The sequence below is a fragment of the Eublepharis macularius genome, chromosome 2, assembly GCF_028583425.1.
Source record: "Eublepharis macularius isolate TG4126 chromosome 2, MPM_Emac_v1.0, whole genome shotgun sequence".
NCBI classification, from domain to species: domain Eukaryota; kingdom Metazoa; phylum Chordata; class Lepidosauria; order Squamata; family Eublepharidae; genus Eublepharis; species Eublepharis macularius.
The window spans coordinates 21,896,724-21,914,176 of record NC_072791.1 but is presented as its reverse complement, the minus strand read 5'-3'; the positions used below and the strand labels follow the sequence as shown (position 1 = coordinate 21,914,176).

Sequence of the window (17,453 nt, the reverse complement as noted above, 5' to 3'; positions counted from 1 at the left end):
TTTGCATTTTATTAATTGTCTGCAAATTTTCCATGTATTTTGAAGACTTGGGAAAAACCTCTGGGCAGGGGGGAAGGGGGAGAGAGGCAGGACACAGAAATTTAGACAAAAATTGAAACCTATGCAATACTCACTTTCTTATCAAAACTGAACCAATTTTACTGCTTTAATAATATAACATTGTTGGCATATAACATTATATTATTTGGCATATTTATGCAGCCTCCAATCTGTTCAGCCTGGGCAGGCTGGGCAGGGGGTTGGACTAGATGGTCTGTATGGCCCCTTCCAACTCTATGATTCTATGATTCAAACAAAATTGCAAACATACCCAGAACAAGCAAGAATGCTGCAGACTGCTGCACCTTATGTATAAAACACATACACACCTTAGTTTTGGCCACAAAAAAAATAAAAGTTTGAAAACAGGAAACAAACTTTGTAGTAATATGATAGTTGGTCATATTTGGACTTAGAAACAGTTTTGTACAGTCACAGTATTAAGAGCTATCATCTGGTTTGGATATATTGATTTATTGTGTCGTTTCGAGTGCCCCTTTCTTGTCAAAACTCCAAGTGAAATGAAATGGAGAAAAAAGCAATGGGAGTGGTCCAGAAAGGAAAATAAAAACACCCTGACCCCTCCCCCTCAATATTCAAGACCAATAGGAAGCTAAAATGAACTGCTGCTCCATAATACATTACTGAGACAAATTTAGATGCATAGAATCCACGTGTTTCAACAAGACATCTTGCATACTTCCTGTGGATATCTAATTAACTAAAAGGGCCACAATAAACAGCTGCTGGTGACATCTGTGGGATTAATATTCTCAATTTAAGAAGGAGGGTTCTCAGCAGAGTGAATGAATGAAGTATCCACTTTAGGCAGGTATCATATGAAAGTGAAATATGAAGCAACCGAAAAAAAAATTGTTATGAGTGACACTAGCATCCAGTTCCACAGATAAAGATTGCCTCTTGGCAGAAGAAAACAAGATTCGGAGAAGGGAATATCCTGGGATTTTTACAGAAAGGAGAAAAAATTATCTAAGTGAACCTGTACAGATTGCTGGTATTCTTGAATTCCCTGGCTAAGAGTACCTGCTATCAGGTTGAAGGAAGTTTTAGAAGCCAGATAAGCACTTGCACAAAAAAACATTTTTAAACACATTTCTTGAAAGCTGCATTATTCAGTTTTTAGAACCTAATCTGTCACATATTTACACAAACAATCTTGCTTCTCAACAAGGAAACAAATGATGCTGTGCACTACCAGGGTGCTAACAAAGACGGGTGGAATTATTTTGTCCCTGTTCCAGGACTAGGAAGAAACCCATTAAAACATGCTGGTCACATACCTGCGATTTTGTTTTTCAAGCGCTCTATTTCCTCGTTTAACTTCTTTATTTCTTTATCCCGGTTCGTGTTTGCCGTTATGCGAGTAGAACCGTGGAGAGACTGAACAGCTTGGGTGGATTCTTAAATTGAATAAAAAGCACACACGGACACACAACGTTTAGCCAGATTGAACATATTCGACTGCTCCCTTCACGTGCAGCATTAAGGAAAGGGACAGAGCGCACCTTGCAGCTTCCTGCTCAGCTCCAGCTTCTCCTGCTCCAACCGCCGTATTCTCCTTTCATACGCCTCTATTTGCAAGCTGTTTTCCAAGTCACGCTGCACATCCTCATCTTTGGTTATACCGCTCGACTGCATCACCCCCTTGAGTGAGCCTCTGTCCGAAAAGCAGCTGGAACCAAAATACATGAGAGAACACATTATAATGGAGGACAGGTCCATCAGCAAAGACTAAAGGGAACCTGCACATCTAGAGACAGTAACATTTCTGAATCCCAGTGCTAGGAGGCACCATCGAGTTGGGTGGAGGCCATGGCCTCTATGCTGTGTTTGTTGTTTGCTCTCCGGGGCAAGGGGTTTGGCCACCATATGAAACAGGATGACAGACTAGATGGACCAACGGCCTGTTATAGCGAGGTCCTACTGATGTTCTTACTCAACACATTCAACCCAAATCGCTAAGGTTCCTGCTGGAAACTCAATAGCGTGGAAGCACCTGCTACGAACAAAGATATTAGAATTTCTGACCTATTATTTCTCAGCAGGTCTGTAGGTAAAGACAAGGTTCAGCTTCCTCAGCTCTCTCCCTTCAGCGCCCCTCCTCCGCCCCCCACAGGCTTCAGGAAGGTTATAGTGGGACAAAGCTGATCTTGGTAACGACAGGAACACCTTCTAATTAAGTGGAGACATGATAGGGAATGGCTGCATCACAAGCACCTTTGCACTCGTGCTTTGTAGGATCAGGCCCAAGAAAGGAGAGTGGTGGCAACAAAGGAGAATGTGAGCAAATGCAGTTAAATATATTTAAGTTTCACGTCAGTTGGGGATGAGGATGGCAAGAATTAAGCATCAGAAAGTAAATGCGCAACTCTTGGAAGGTGGCGCTTAAAAGGACAAGTCCCGGATGGTAGCTCTCTCTAGAAGGAGCCACCTTACATGTATTTCCAAATCGGAGTACACTTACTTGTATTTCCAAAGAAATTAATTTCTTTATTGACTATTTAACCCACTCTTCCTCCAAAGTGTTTAGGACAGCATTTACAGTTTGGGGTGTGTGTGTGTTCCTAGTTCTATTTCATTCTAGCAACAGCCCTGAATGGAGGAGGATTATGTTGGGAGTTGATAACTAGCTCAAATTATCCAAATAGCAAAGAGTCTAGTAGCACCTTTAAGACTAACCAACTTTATTGTAACATAAGCTTTCGAGAGCCACAGCTCTCTTTGTCAGATACATGGAGGAAGAGAGCTGTGGTTCTCGAAAACTTATGCTACATTAAAGTTGGTTAGTCTTAAAAGTGCTACTGGACTCTTTTCTATCTTTGCTACTACAGACTAACATGGCTAACTCCTGGATTGAGTTTCTGTCTCCTTGGTTTCCGTTAACAGACCCAAACTGGTTATGATGGGGAAAGGTTTGATTTTGCACAAGGCGGTGACTTGGCAGTCACCAGACAGGATGTTTTTAAGCAAATCAATATTTGTAGCGAAGGTAATGTTGAGGAGAATCCTTGTTCTCTAGTTGGCTGACAGGAATATGGAGTAGTGACAGACATTGACGGACTGCCAGCCTAGATGCGTAAGGACCTATAAAGCAGAGCAGTATTCAGCTGAGTCACACTGCTAGTTGTTATCTAGCTGACTAACTTCTATTCTGATTGGCTGTGGTGTCCCAGGATCTCATGCAGAGATCGTCCCCAGTCCTGACACTCCAGATCTTTCTAAGAATTAAATCTCAAGCCTTTTCTTGGAAAATCTCTGAGTTGTCTGGGACTCCTCTCACATGAAAGGGAAGCCTCCAGTCCTCCTTTGGAGACAATTGCGTGTGCTCACTTCTAAAACCCTAAAAAAGAAAAGCAGGCATCGTTCTACTCTCCCATTCCCTGCTTCCCCCTCTCTCACAGCCCTTTGAGACGTTCAGATAGTTGGTGCTGGAGGTTCCAGGAAAAAAGAGACCCCTGGCACGGGGAGCTGCAGTGCGGAGCGAAAATTGGGCAAAGCCACTCCTACCTTTTCCATCAGTGAAGAAATTCCAGTAGCAGAAGGGAGCCCGCCCAGTTCTCCCACTATACTGCAGCCCCCTAATGGACTTGCATGGTCTCTTATCCCCCAGCACCAGCTTTTCAGAGCTCTCAGGGGGCTGCTGAGGGAGTGGGTGGGAAAGCACTTGTGAGTATCACAGTGTTCCTGCTTCATGGGACCAAACTGCTCACATTTCCAAAGATGAAACTTCATCTGTAAGCATCTTGGGACGTGCAGCTTTTTGCTAACGGCGTTCTATAAAGCGCTTGTACCAGGACAGTACTACAAAACAGTCTATTTCAACAACAGGGAGCAAAGGCAAATAACACAAGCTCAAAAAGACACTGTAAACGTTTTACAAGGCAATTCAATAAATTATTCTTAAGGCGTGACAAGCCTGAACACAAACTGAAAGCGAATGTTTTTGCACCAACCACATGCCTTGAGAATTTTTTCACCTACCTTTCAGTGGTGTAGGTAAACCCAACAAAAGGTAAATGCAATCCAGAAAAGCCAGTGTGAGAACCAGGTGGTATCATTTCCTACCAAAAAAAAAAAGTTCACAGGATTAAATTGAAGTGAAAACTGGAAAAAAAACACCCGTCTCACCCGTATTATCTTAATAATGATTTCAAGTAATATAAACCACACAAACATATTGAAAATTAACTAATCTAAAAGGAAGGCTTTACTGAAGGCTGATTCACCTCTTCTATAACATGTTTATGTTTCACATGTCTACCTGTGACTTAACTACAGTGATCCAGGCAACGGCCATCTCCAGGTTAGATTACTGTAACTCGCTCTACGCAGGCCTACCCTTGAGCCTGACCCGGAGATTGCAGCCGGTGCAAAATGAAGCGGCACGCGTCATTATGAAAGCACCAAATAGGGCGCATATTACACCAATACTGCGCGAGCTGCATTGGTTGCCAGTGGAGTACCGGATCAGGTTCAAGGTTCTGGTATTGACCTATAAGGTCTTGTGCGGACTGGGGCCAGCGTACTTGAGGGACTGTCTCTCCCCGTATACTCCCCGGAGGACCCTCTGATCAGGAGAAAAACCATTGTTATCGGTCCCTGGCCCCAAGGAGGCCCGCCTCGCCTCGACTAGAGCCAGGGCTTTCTCATTCCTGGCTCCTACCTGGTAGAATGCTCTGTCTACTGAGACCAGGGCCTGGCAGGGTTTACTATCTTTCCGCTGGGCCTGTAAGACAGAGTTATGCCGCCAGGCTCATGGCTGAGGTTGGGCCTCCGCTGGCCAGAGGATGCAACATCTACCCCCCTCCCTGTGAAAGCTGCCCACCACTGTTGGTTTTTCAGCTGCTGTTACTGTGCTGCCCTATCTAGTTGTACTGCTGTATTGTTTGTTAATACTTGTATTGCTGCCGCCAGGCAAAGAGTGCTGCTATTTTTAAATGATGTTTTAATGATGGTTGTTGTGGGTTTTCCGGGCTGTATAGCCGTGGTCTTGGCATTGTAGTTCCTGACGTTTCGCCAGCAGCTGTGGCTGGCATCTTCAGAGGTGTAGCACCAAAAGACAGAGATCTCTCAGTGTCACAGTGTGGAAAAGATGTAGGTCATTTGTATCTACTCAGGAGGGGTGGGGTTGAGCTGAGTCATCCTGTAAGAGTTTCCCAGGGTGTGGAATGCTAATGGCGGGAGGCTTCACTGAATCCTGAGGAGGTTCTTTTGCTGTTCTTTTGCTGATGTTTTAATGTTTTAATACGGAACGTTTTAAAATGATTTTAAGGTCGTTATCCGCCCTGAGCCCACTTGTGGGAAGGGTGGAATACAAATATGATATAAATAAATAAATAAATGACTCATTTTGGAAATCTGCAAAATTCGCCATGCACGCATGACTCCCATCCTTCTTTTCAGTACATGCCCCTACCATGTCCTGGTTTGCTTTATCTGATAATGATTATTAACGTCCCCTATTTTAGGCAAAAGCAGGGGCCGCCAGGAGGCTCAGAAATCTGCTAAGAATGAGGGTGGGCTTTGTGTGTGGCACCCATTTACCCTGGTCCACTCAGGATGCATGGCTCTAGCACTGCCTTCTCGACCCTGTTCAAGATGAGGCAGAAAAAATAGTAAGCAGCCTAGCTATGGAAATATCTCCTTTCTTCTCTACTTTTACTGGCTGCTAGAGAGAGAGAGATTGATTTCTTCTATGCACTTCTCCTTAGATAATAATAAGTGGTTTAATAGCCCTTTGGAACGTTTAAGCTTGGTTTCAAAACATGGTTTAGCACCAATCTACAGGTTATGAAGACTAAAGCAACAGACTACTGGACAGCATAGTGTTAGAGTGAGGTAGGAGTTTTTTAAAAAGCTCCACACACAGGGGTCAACTAATAAATGCTGGGAAAATGTTTTATTTGGCTCTATATCCTGAAGCCACCACTAGGAACACTCACCATCCCAGAGTAACAACTGTGGTGAAGGGGGTGGGAAGCTTTGGTTTATTGATTGTTGGACAAAAATGTGCTTAATACTTAAAAATAAATGAACAAGCAATCAGGTGAAGTTTAAGAAAAAACAAAACCATTTCCCATACTTTGTTGGTAACCTTTAACAAGACAATCATATACAAGCTTTATTTGCCAAGATGCATTATTTGGATTTCTTTGTTTAAAGCGAAGACACCTTCATTTTACAAATTACATGAGTTGTGTTCTGCGGTAACCGCAGGGGTCCTTGAAAGCTTATCAGGCCTCCTCAGTAAGAAAGTCAGTAATGGTGGGCAAACCCTCTGGAAGAGCCCACCACCACTAACATGCACAGTCACAGGAAGCACTGAGTACGCTCTGGATTGCTCTGTCGCTTCATGAGGAGGCCAAACAGGGCCTAAGAAGGTGCCCCAGAATGTGACACAGAATCCTCTGCAACAGAAAGGATCTCTGCAACTGGCTTTTTCTTTTTCTCAGGTAAATCTTGCCACACAGTAGTTTGAAAGCCATCGCCTAAGGTAACAAAGGAGAAGAGAAACACTCACGGGGTTTCTTAAGACATCATCATCCACATCGAAGTTGGATGTGTCTGAAGGACTGCTAACTTCTGGAATGTAAGGTGCTTCTAAGTTTCGGATATTTTCCCAGTTGAGTCCTTCAAAAAACGCATGCGACTTGAAATCCTCTATTCCATTCTGGCCCAAACGGCGTTCTCTGCTGCATATAAGCCGCTGGATTAGGTCTTTTGCTTCTTCAGATACATCTGTAACATGGGATGGAAACTGAAACCTCTCCTGGGGAAGGGGGAGGGAAAGAAAGCCTTTGTTTCAGATTTCTAGAACGAGAAGATGCTACAGAAGAAAATATTTTTAAAATGGGTTTACTGAGTTCCATTAGAACGCAAGGGAAACAAAGCTGTAGTAGTTTATGACTATGGTCTACAACTTAACAGTCCAACATTAATAGTAACATCATAAATCAAACGCTGCAATCAAGACATTAAAGAGCATAGGATTTGAGAATATGAAAACAAATGACCGAGTCAGTTACATTTATGCTCTGGGAAATCTTGAAACAATGAAGCGAGTGATAATTTGGTAAATAGCTTATTACAGTGGACTGAGCTACCATGTAGGGATTTTTAAAAATTCTTTCTCTCACATGGCCCATGAAAACACAAAAAAGCATTAACTGATGGAACAGGAAAGCATTACGGATGTGATTTTCTATCAAGTACCTAATTCTTCTATACTCTTTGACTTTTAACTAATACAAACCATTAGACATTATGTTCTCATTTATAAAAGTTTTTAAAAATGTAAACAACTTGCTCAAGGTCACCCATTGCGTTTCATGGTCAGCAGGAATTTTAACCTTGTTCGCCCTAGACCCAATCCAATAATCTAACCAGTTTAATGTATTGGATCTCATATTCTTGTTCAGCCTAACCCCCTCACATGTTTATGAGACTAAAACAGATGAGGGGAGAAGCCCTCAGTTCCTCAGAGGAAAGGTGGGATAAAATAAGTATGTACCAATCAGAGAATCTTTCATAAAACAGGTCAGCTTCCCAGTAAGCACAAGGTACTTACCTATGAATTTCATTTTTTAAGGGAAAAGAAGATCATCTCTAATAGATGTTTTATTCTTATGGTTTAGAAGTTTTTATATTTTGGAATAGATGGTATTTACACTTCAAAGTATTTGTATACCATTTATGATTTACGTAAGCTCTCTCAAAGCAGCTCACAGTAACAGCACAGTTAAAAATAGTATCTATTAAAACAATCAGAAACCAGCAATTGCAAAATACAAGGCTGATAAAAATGGCATGATATTTAAGTCCCCATGCTGTCTGGTAAAATCTAGCAGAAAAGACAGAATGAAACATTATAGTTCTCCTTTAAAAAAGGGAGGGGACTATGTTGACTTTAACTCAAAGTGGAGGGAATTTCTCAGCTTAGGAATTTCGTTAATGGTAAACTCCCTAATTGATACTGAGCAAGGTTGATGAATTGTAATCATTTCTATTTTCATCTTTAATGTCAACCTGATTTTAATTAACCATATTAAAACCACATGCATCATGGAGTTAATATTAATAAGCGGGACTTCAAAGCAAACAAAATTAGCATTGCCAGTCATAACAACATTTATTCGGAAATAAATTCTACCGATTTTAATAGAACCTACTTCCAAGTAAGGTGGTTTAGAACTGCAACTTAAGTGTTAGCTTTTATGCATATTCTGTCTTCCCAAGACCATCAAAGGTGTCAAATGGGAAGATTTTTTTAATCTGTTTTAACAAAATACCTCTTTCTGTGGGAGAGAACCAGGAAGAATCCCGACAGTTCTGAAGTTGACAATTACTTATTCCTGCCATGCTCTAAATAAAGTTGGGTTCAACCATCTGAATAAAGTGTTTTGGCAATCTGGGACCAGGGATAGAAAAGCTGTGGCAGGGCTGCCCCCGTCTCCCCACCCTAGAACCATTTTAGATATTTTACGAAATGCAGTTTCATGAGTAAGCATTTTCTGGAATGTGTAATTCAATAGCTCTTACTTCATGATTCATAATTTTCCCGTAAGTTTCCACCAGCGACTCCGCATAAAAAGGTGTTTCCCCATACAACATTTCATACATGCAGACACCCAGAGACCACCAGTCGCACTCAGGCCCGTACTTCCCCATGCCATCCTCCATTGCTTGCAGTATCTCGGGAGAAATATAATCAGGTGTGCCCACTGCTACGGAAGATTGCACCTTCAAAGGAAAACAAACATTGGAGAAATTCCTTAGCAACACTGAGTGGATCCTGGCATCACAGAAACTGCATTCAGATATCACAACAAACTCTTGTTTGCTTAAACCACAGTCTGTTGCACAAACCCTGGCCAGTCTATCAAACATACATCATGGACGAGTTTGTTCATAAACCTCATTCTGCCTGCTCAATGGCTCTCTTCATGATTCCAAGCAGAATCCCTGGATGCAATCCCAAGTTCCCTTGCACTGCCAGAATGCTGGCAAAGCCAAACTGCATAGGCAGCCCCGCTTGCTAGTGGTAAGCTCCATTAAGTGGGAGGAAAACATTGGGAAGGGAGAAAGAAGAGTCAAGAGCAAGCTCCTCAGTCCCCCCACCCCCAACTTCCATGGGCTATTCAATGATTCCTGAACTTTTAAACTCTGAACAAAAATAGTCACTCCTGTCTGTCATTTTTCTTTTGCCGTTTTGCTGCTTTTTATGTTTCCTGCTGAGAGAGGCTGAAGTCTCCAGAGTGGATCCCTTCCCACTACCACTGAAGAGAAGGGGTGTGTGTGTGTGTGGGGGGCATCCTCACAAAGCATTATCAAAAGATGAATGATGCTGGAACAGCAAGCGTTTGCCTCCTTTGGTCTGTGCTTCTCTCTCTGCCTGCAGGCGGCTAGAAGAGAGAGTCCTTCTGCATGAACTGGGATTTCCGCATTCAGGTTTCATGACTTAACAAGGCAGGTACAGGTTTCGAACTATAGTACAGAATCCCAGTTTGGCAATCACCAACAAATTACAATTTGATGAGCAGCCTGCATTCAAACACCACACTCATCAGGAGCTTAATAAAATCAATTTATTAGCATTAAAGCTGAATAACAGCAAATAAAGTTTTCAAATAGGGAAAAAAGAGTGTTACAGCCAGTCTTAACAATAGTTATTTCAAGTGATTAAGATTTGTAGAAACAGTTTTTTATTTCAACGTTTAAAGACTTCTAATTTTTCAAGTTGTTTCATGAAGGTCTCTGCCCCATTCTGTTATCTTTATTGACATCTATGCCCTAAAAACTTTGAGTATTAGGGTCACACAGACTTATGTGTTTTCCGCATGCACACTTTTCCGGCATTTGATCCACAAGGATCGGACCCACTTTGGGTCTCTGCAATTCTGCACTTTTCTGCACTAGAAAAATGACCCATTTCTGCTGTGGGATGTTTCATCAGTTGATTGACTGCAGAATCATCAGTTTACTCAGTTGATCTGCTTAGAAAACTTGCAAGGTTTTTTCTAATGCACTATCCTTGCATTATCTATCTATCTATCTATCTATCTATCTATCTATCTATCTATCTATCTATCTATCTATCTATCTATCGATCGATCGATCGATCGATCGATCGATCGATCGATCGATCGATCGATCGATCGATCGATCGATCGATCGATCGATCGTCCGCCTCTCTCACTGAGACTCAAGGCAGATTACACAGTATGATATTAGTACAATCAGTATCAAGTACATTTCAATACAGTATCAAGGACATTTCCATAAACAATGCCATAAGGTAACTAGATACATGTTTAAAGGACATAGTATTAGCAAGAATCCAATATAGAGTAGAAAAAAATACTGAAGCAGAACATAATCAATTCTAGGACAACATGAAGCACAGGTGGTACATAGGAGTACATACTTAAAGCAACAGATAATATGTAAGGCAACACAATCATGAAGTCTATGGTCCCTAACTCATTAGCAAAGCATCTGAGACCCCTTCCCTACAATGGCTGTCATGGCTGTCAGGCAGCGATCTAAGATTTCTACTGCATCTTGTGGGGACCTGGATAGCAAGATATAAAGTTGAGTGTCATCTGCATATTGACGACATCCAACTCCATAGCTGCAAATAAGTTCTCCTAAAGGTTTTATATAGAGGTTGAATAAAATGGGAGGTAAGATTGAACCATGCAGAACCCCGCAAGATAGTTCCCATTCTGGAGACAGCTGATCTCCAACGGCAACCCTTTGAGTCCACTCCAAGAGAAATGATTTAAACCAGTCCAGGGCACATCCTTTGATGCCCACTTCTGTTCCTAAACGCCTCATCAGGATGGCATGGTCTACTGTATCAAAGTCTGCAGAAAGATCCAATAGAAGCAATAAGGAGGCATGGCCTTTGTCTATATTCAGACGGAGATCATCCACTAATGCTACTAGTGCTGTCTCTGTCCCGTGCCCTGGTCTGAAACCTGACTGGAAAGGATCCAAAGTGCTAGAGTTATCCAAGAAGGTCTGGAGTTGGTCAGCTACTGCTCTCTCAATCACTTTGCCCAGAAAGGGCAGATTAGAGACTGGGCGATAATTGGCCACATCATTTTTGTTGTTTAAAAAAAATTACAAAAAGAAAAACTGGACTGGTTGTTGTTCAACCAATCAGGGTGCAGGGGGATAAAAGGGCAGGCGAAAGCTGGGGCCAGGACTCACATGGAAGAAAGCACTGCATTCTACACTTCAAAAAAACCTGGGTTGACTTTGCTGGGGGGTAGGGGGGGGGAGCATCGAGTTATATGCAGAGAGAGAAAAACCGCACAAAACTTGGGGGAAAAGTGACTCTGCAAGTGATGCAGCCTTTCACCGTGCAGAAGAAGGGTTGCCAGCTCCAGTTTGGGAAATTCCTGGAGAAGGCAGGCTTTGGGGAAAGAAGGCACCTCAGCATGATATAATTCCATAGAGTCCTCCCTCCAAAGCAGCCATTTTCTGCAGGGGACAGATCTCTATGGCCTGGAGACCAGTTGTAATTCCCGGAGATCTCCAGCCACCATCTGGAGGCTGGTAACCCTATGCAGAAGGCAAAAAAAAGTCCACGAAGCAGTTGGGAGAATGAATTGGGGTATTCTGACCATGCATGCAGAACTCTGGAGAGAAATCAATGTTGTGACAGATCTGCATGAAGCCAATAAAACGGAACAGACATTATCAGAATATCCACATTATATTAGCGGCTGCCACTCAAACTCCAAATTGCACAAGTTCAGGCTGAGGCTGTAATACCAGGCTTTGAGACAGAAGATCCCTCTGTGGTGGAAGATGTGGCAGATTCTCATTCAACCAACAGAAAAGCCCTGATAACTATGCTCTAGCGTCTTTGCTCTAGCATTTCCTGAATGACCTGGAGATCAGTTTGAAGGAAACACGTACATTAGTCCTTTTGGCCTGTTGATAATGAGGGTGTCTCTCACTAATGCTTTATTGGCAGAGGAACAGCGAATAGAATTTGTTCACTTGAAGGTTGTCTAGAGTAGCAAACAGATTTTTCTCTAATCTCGCAGATGTTAATACAGTCACAAATATGGCAGGACTGAGCTGCCATTCAGATTGGTCCAGTGTCCTCCTGCTGAGCCAGACAGCAGTTACATACTTGACACCCACAATATGCTCTGCCCTGACAAGAGGTGGAGTTCCATCCAGATTAAAAATATGAATGCTTCCTTGTGAAAATAGGATAATCGCATACCTCTAACAGTTCACATGACCTTCTGCTAATATAGTTTACATGGACATGTATCTGGCTTTCGAATGCTAGAAAAACCAGTCGTATCTCCGACTTCCAGCCAACTGACACTCTTCTTGGCCTCCTTCTGAGACCCGGCTCCTTGTTCTGTTGGAAATGTGCCCCCCCCCGCCCACAGACAGTAAGGCACAGCTGTTTTTCACCTGTTGATCAAAAGGCAGGGCTGTTCCTGAGAAACTGGCCTGGAACTCAGATAGCCATTATCCAGCTACACACCAGTTCCCTGTGTGGAGCTCTTGGTGGGTATATTTGAATCCTCATTACATGGTCTGAGTAAGGAAGCAGTACTCTCTGTAGCGGATGGCTGTGAAACCATGCCCATGGAATCATGCCCAGTGTGCTGAGAAGTTATGCCAGAATCATCAGTAGATCCCGATGACCTTGAAGAGCTGGAGTCTAGAGGCTTCAGATCTGTTTTCTCAGATAAGTAGATTTGATCCTTTTAAGCAGCTGTGAGGTCAACGGGCATTGGACACTTGGGAAATGGACAAACTTGTGCGACATTTACTAAAACAATACGATGCAGCCCTGGGAGACACTAACACCAACAATCTGGTGTCAACTGGCCCAGACTTCAGCAAAGTCTGATCAGGGGTATGCACCCCAAAATTCCTGAGCAAAAAGTATTCATGAAAAGCCGTGTTTCAGATCCTTACCATGATTCCTCAAACGGTAAACACAAATCTGGAATTCTTAAGCATTAAAAAAAACCCACCCTCTTTTAAAAAAACCGTTTTGTGTGTGTTTATGTGCTTGCCATCAGCAGCAGCAGGTGTCCTGTTTCTCTTTGATTCTCCTACTTTCCCTGGAAATAGAATTTCTCGCTGCAAATTGGATCTTTGCAAGGGATGAGGAGCATCCGCAGTCCGCCAGCATTGGAGACAAACCCCAGAGAAGGACTTTTTAAAGTCCACAGCTGCTGTTCTGAGCTGGATGACATTTTCAGATGAAGGGCAGACCCCTTCCACCAGGAATTCCTTAAACAGTAGTAGTCATTAAGGTACCTCTGCAATGGACCCCCAGCATGAAGATGTGTCTTATACAACTGGATGGCTGATTTGACACATGCAATTACACATACATGCAAACGTTAGTTTCTTGGGAAATTTGAACTATTTTCAAACATTGCAATGTTGAGAGGGCAGTGTTCTGCCCCCCCCCCCAAAGCCTTCTTTGCATTGCGAAAGACGACACTGGACCAGAACAAGGAAGGGTGGCAAATGCAGAGTTATTCAGTGGAAGGACAATTTTTAAAAACTGTATGAAATTCAGTGTAAAGAAACCAGACGCTATCAGGAATTCTTTTTTAAAATGCCAGCTGCCAGCAGTCTCCTACTGAGCCATCACTATTTTCTCCATAAAGGAAACAGCAGACAAAAGTTCACTAAGGAGCAACTACTTTGGGAGGTCCGTAAAGTCAAACCTTGTTGCCCGTTCTGTTTGTAGGACAGGAGGTCTTTAGATTAGAGGGAAGGCTCTGTTCTGTGCAAGTTTGGTCCCATTGTCTTAAAAAATAGCTGGACCAGACTCTCGAATTGATTTCCCCATTAAAAAATAATTGTCCCCAATTTTTGGAATCTGGGGGGAAATTGATCTGAATCCCACATTGGTGCTATCCTGATTGAAAATCAGAAATATATGGTAAAGGAGTCCCACCTGAATCCTAAATCTGAAACTGCAACCAAGTTTTTCCACAGAGCACATCCTAGTTTTGATAGCCACTGTGACACCTGTTGCTGTGGTTTGCTGCTTTTGGGGAGTTGGTTTAAAAGAATTTCTGAATCTCTTTAATGGGTATTGAACCTAAAGTCTCAAAAATAAAGACTCCATAAGAAGAAAAGAGCTTTTTATTGCCTTTAGTTTAGGCTAAAATTTCATCTAGGCTCTGGGGAACCAGTGAGCAGAACATTTGAAAGTCAAGATTAGGATGCCAGTTTGACTTTCCAGTAGTGCAACCGGGTGCTTCTGCATGCTGCCATATTTGCAACCATTACTGTAGCCTAAAATCAAATACAATCAAATGATGAATCTACTAAAAAAAGGTTTCAGAGAGGGAGAGAGAGGATGGGAGCCAGAGAGAGATTTTAAAGTTCTCTGGGTAGATCCGTCTTAGCCGAGGCAAGGTTACCTGCCAAGAGGTATGTAGCAAGTAGGCTGGTGGAGCCCAAAGCATGCCTGAGGCAGCTTCAATTTTTTCCCTCAAGGCTCGCTCTATGCATTTATCACACAGATCCTTGGGCAAGACATTTGAGTCAGCAGAGATTATAGAAGAAGAACTTAAGACTGCCACTGGGGCGTCTAAGAAGGGTATTTTAACTTTACTCATTTCCTGAGAAAGGATGTAAAATTGAGAAGCTAGTCTGTGAGAGATGTTATTACAGGCAGAAGCCTCACATTCTGTCTTGGCTAAATTGCCTAAGATGTCAGGAAAAGGAATCGTAAAAAGCTTGGAAGAGACTCGGAACGTTTGAGTTGGCTTGCAGAGCTTCTTTCCCCTTCCCCTTGGAATCCAAATGAATCCAACTATTCCAAAGCTAGTGATGGAAGTGGTCAAAGTGTTGTGGCTTTCAGATGAAGCTCTGGCCACTCTGGGCATCAGTTTGGGAACAATATTGGAGGGGAATAGGTGGTTCCTTTTCTGATTACTGGTTCCTTTTCCGATTCCACTGGTTCCTTTTCCGATTGCTCTCCCTCCTCTGGAAGAGAGTCAGAGCCAAGCTACAAGTGACGAATTACACTTGCCTGGCAAGTGAACAGACTCACGTGTATTCCTCCCTGTTCACTTGCAAATGAATGCCAAGTGATCAAGTGGAGAGTGGCAAGTGAACAGGGAGGAATACACGTGAGTCTGTTCACTTGCCAGGCAAGTGTAATTCGTCACTTGTAGCTTGTATCTTAATAGTGCTATTTTCTGATAGCATAGATTACTGGCCAATACCGGTACTATGGGCTCTGTGAGCAGCAATCATCACCTACCCTTTGCCTATCTGAACTACGATCAGAGAAACAAAAAAGACTTGGCCAGAGCCATAAAGAAGCGCATTTCCGTGAGGAAAGATGACTCTACTCTTGGAAACTCTGGGAAATGAAGCTGCAGAATTTGTAGATGAACAAGCAAGGACGTTTAGATGGAATATGTGCTCCCTAACATTATCTCATCATCATAACTGTGCTTATATATTGCTGTTCTAGACAGATTAGTACTCCACTCAGAGCAGTGAACAAGGTCAGTGTTATTATCTCCACAATACAGCTGGGACTGAGAGAAGTGGCTTACCCAAGCTTAGGTCAGTAGTGGGATTCGAACCAGCAGAGTGCTGATTTGCAACCCAATCCCTTCCCCACTATGCAAACAGCTGCTTCATCTCTAGCCTGAGTTTATTTTTTAAAAAAAAGCAGGTGAAACAGATGTGAAATTCTGTGTTCAGGAAAGCTTCAGCAGGGGGTGACAGCTGACCTCTGACAGAGCCTCCTTCAAGACAAATTCATGGATTTTAATTTGAAGAAGACTATCACCAAAATTATGAGACACGTCATGTTCTTTGTGTACAAAAACAAACTGACAATTTGCCTTAGAAGGTCTTACATAAAAACAGGAAAGGAATGAGACAAAATCATATGATGTTCCATGCGTAAAATATCTCAAGTAGTTTTTGTACAACACAGAGGAGGGTATGAAATTTAAAAAAGGTTGCATTTGCCTGTAACTGTTATTCAACGAGCGGTTGCCAATGCAATCACACATGGCTACCATGCATGCGTGCAAACATATGCAGTACCCCATGTGGGACTGCACTGTGACCCTGAAGACGAACTGCACATCACAAACCCACCCCATAGGGTCTTTCCATCTAACTTTTTGTCCTAAGTCGACAGTTTAGTAAAATAGTCTTCAAAGGGTTCTTACACACTGCAATCATGCCACACTAAGTCCTATTTTGAAAAAAAATCATATAAAACGTTATCAGTACATACAGTGCCATCCTCGCTCATCTTCAGACAGGATCCGAAGTCTGCCAGGCGGATATGGCCGTTCACATCCAGCAAAACGTTATCGGGCTTTATGTCTCTGATTTTTAAAAGAAAGGATATTACTCTCACACAGTATACACACTAGGGTCAAAACTAGCTTTGCTGAATAATTATTAATCTACTTAAGCAGTCAACCATGTATTTTACTCCAATGGTGCATTCACTTGGTTTGACTATAAATGCAAGTTATACAGTACAATTTTGTAATAGCACTGGGATTTAAAAATTGGTATGTGTCAACGAGCATCATGTTGAAGACCCTGATTCTTTCAGACTGCCTGCTCAAAAAAAAAAACACCCTAAAATTGTCTTCAAGACAAATGGAAGACCTCAAAATATACTCCAAAGATGAAGGTCAGATCGGATTGTTAGTTCCATAGTGCTAGATATAAACATACTCAACATAAATACGAAGTGACAAAAGCTGCATCCGAATGTATGCAAGGCAGCAAAGCCCAAACCAAACTGCAAGGGGTCAAATCATGCCAGCAAATTAACAAATGGCGTTTAACCAGTCATAAGCACAAATGACATGTTAGAAGCATTATCATCACAACACACATCCTGTTACAAAGTTGTCATGCACTACTAAAATGACTTTAGTTTGACATGGCATTTTGTTCCAAAAATCAGGTAAGTATGGCATAAACACTTCTGTACTAAATATAATCTGCTTATTTTGCCAGGTGGTTACTATTTCAAAAACCAAATGTAACGGTTTTTTTTTTAAAAAAAGAGCAAAGTTTAGCAGTTTATTCACTACTGATGGTTGCAGGAGCACAGCCTAATGACACTGGCTTGTGTGTGTGTGAACATTTTCGTTTAATGGTTCCATTTGCTACCTGGATTGTGTGAATCACAGCATTGCATAAGGTATTCTAAATTTGTTTGGAAATAAGAACACCCAGCCATTTTCAAGAAATGCATTAACATACAGCAAAATATGCAAATTGCACAGACTAGTTATTCAGGACCCTACAAAATGCAACCATAAGGTGCTTGTGGAAGCAGATCTTTCCCCATAAAAAGCTGGTGTTGG

The 17,453-nt window shown here is 42.2% G+C and overlaps 1 protein-coding gene across 4 annotated transcripts in view; it reads right to left on the bottom strand.

Moving 5' to 3' along the window:
- Nucleotides 1-17,453, bottom strand: part of CDC42BPB (CDC42 binding protein kinase beta) — a 144,384-nt gene that overhangs the window by 61,022 nt on the left and 65,909 nt on the right. For all 4 annotated transcript variants that reach the window (XM_054972907.1, XM_054972911.1, XM_054972912.1 and 1 more), the window contains exons 6-11: nucleotides 16,358-16,451; nucleotides 8,620-8,820; nucleotides 6,602-6,850; nucleotides 4,063-4,142; nucleotides 1,587-1,753; nucleotides 1,362-1,481 (exon numbers count right to left, since the gene is read on the bottom strand). In XM_054972907.1, the coding sequence (XP_054828882.1) occupies nucleotides 1,362-1,481; nucleotides 1,587-1,753; nucleotides 4,063-4,142; nucleotides 6,602-6,850; nucleotides 8,620-8,820; nucleotides 16,358-16,451 (911 nt within the window). The remainder of the gene's footprint in view (nucleotides 1-1,361; nucleotides 1,482-1,586; nucleotides 1,754-4,062; nucleotides 4,143-6,601; nucleotides 6,851-8,619; nucleotides 8,821-16,357; nucleotides 16,452-17,453) is intronic.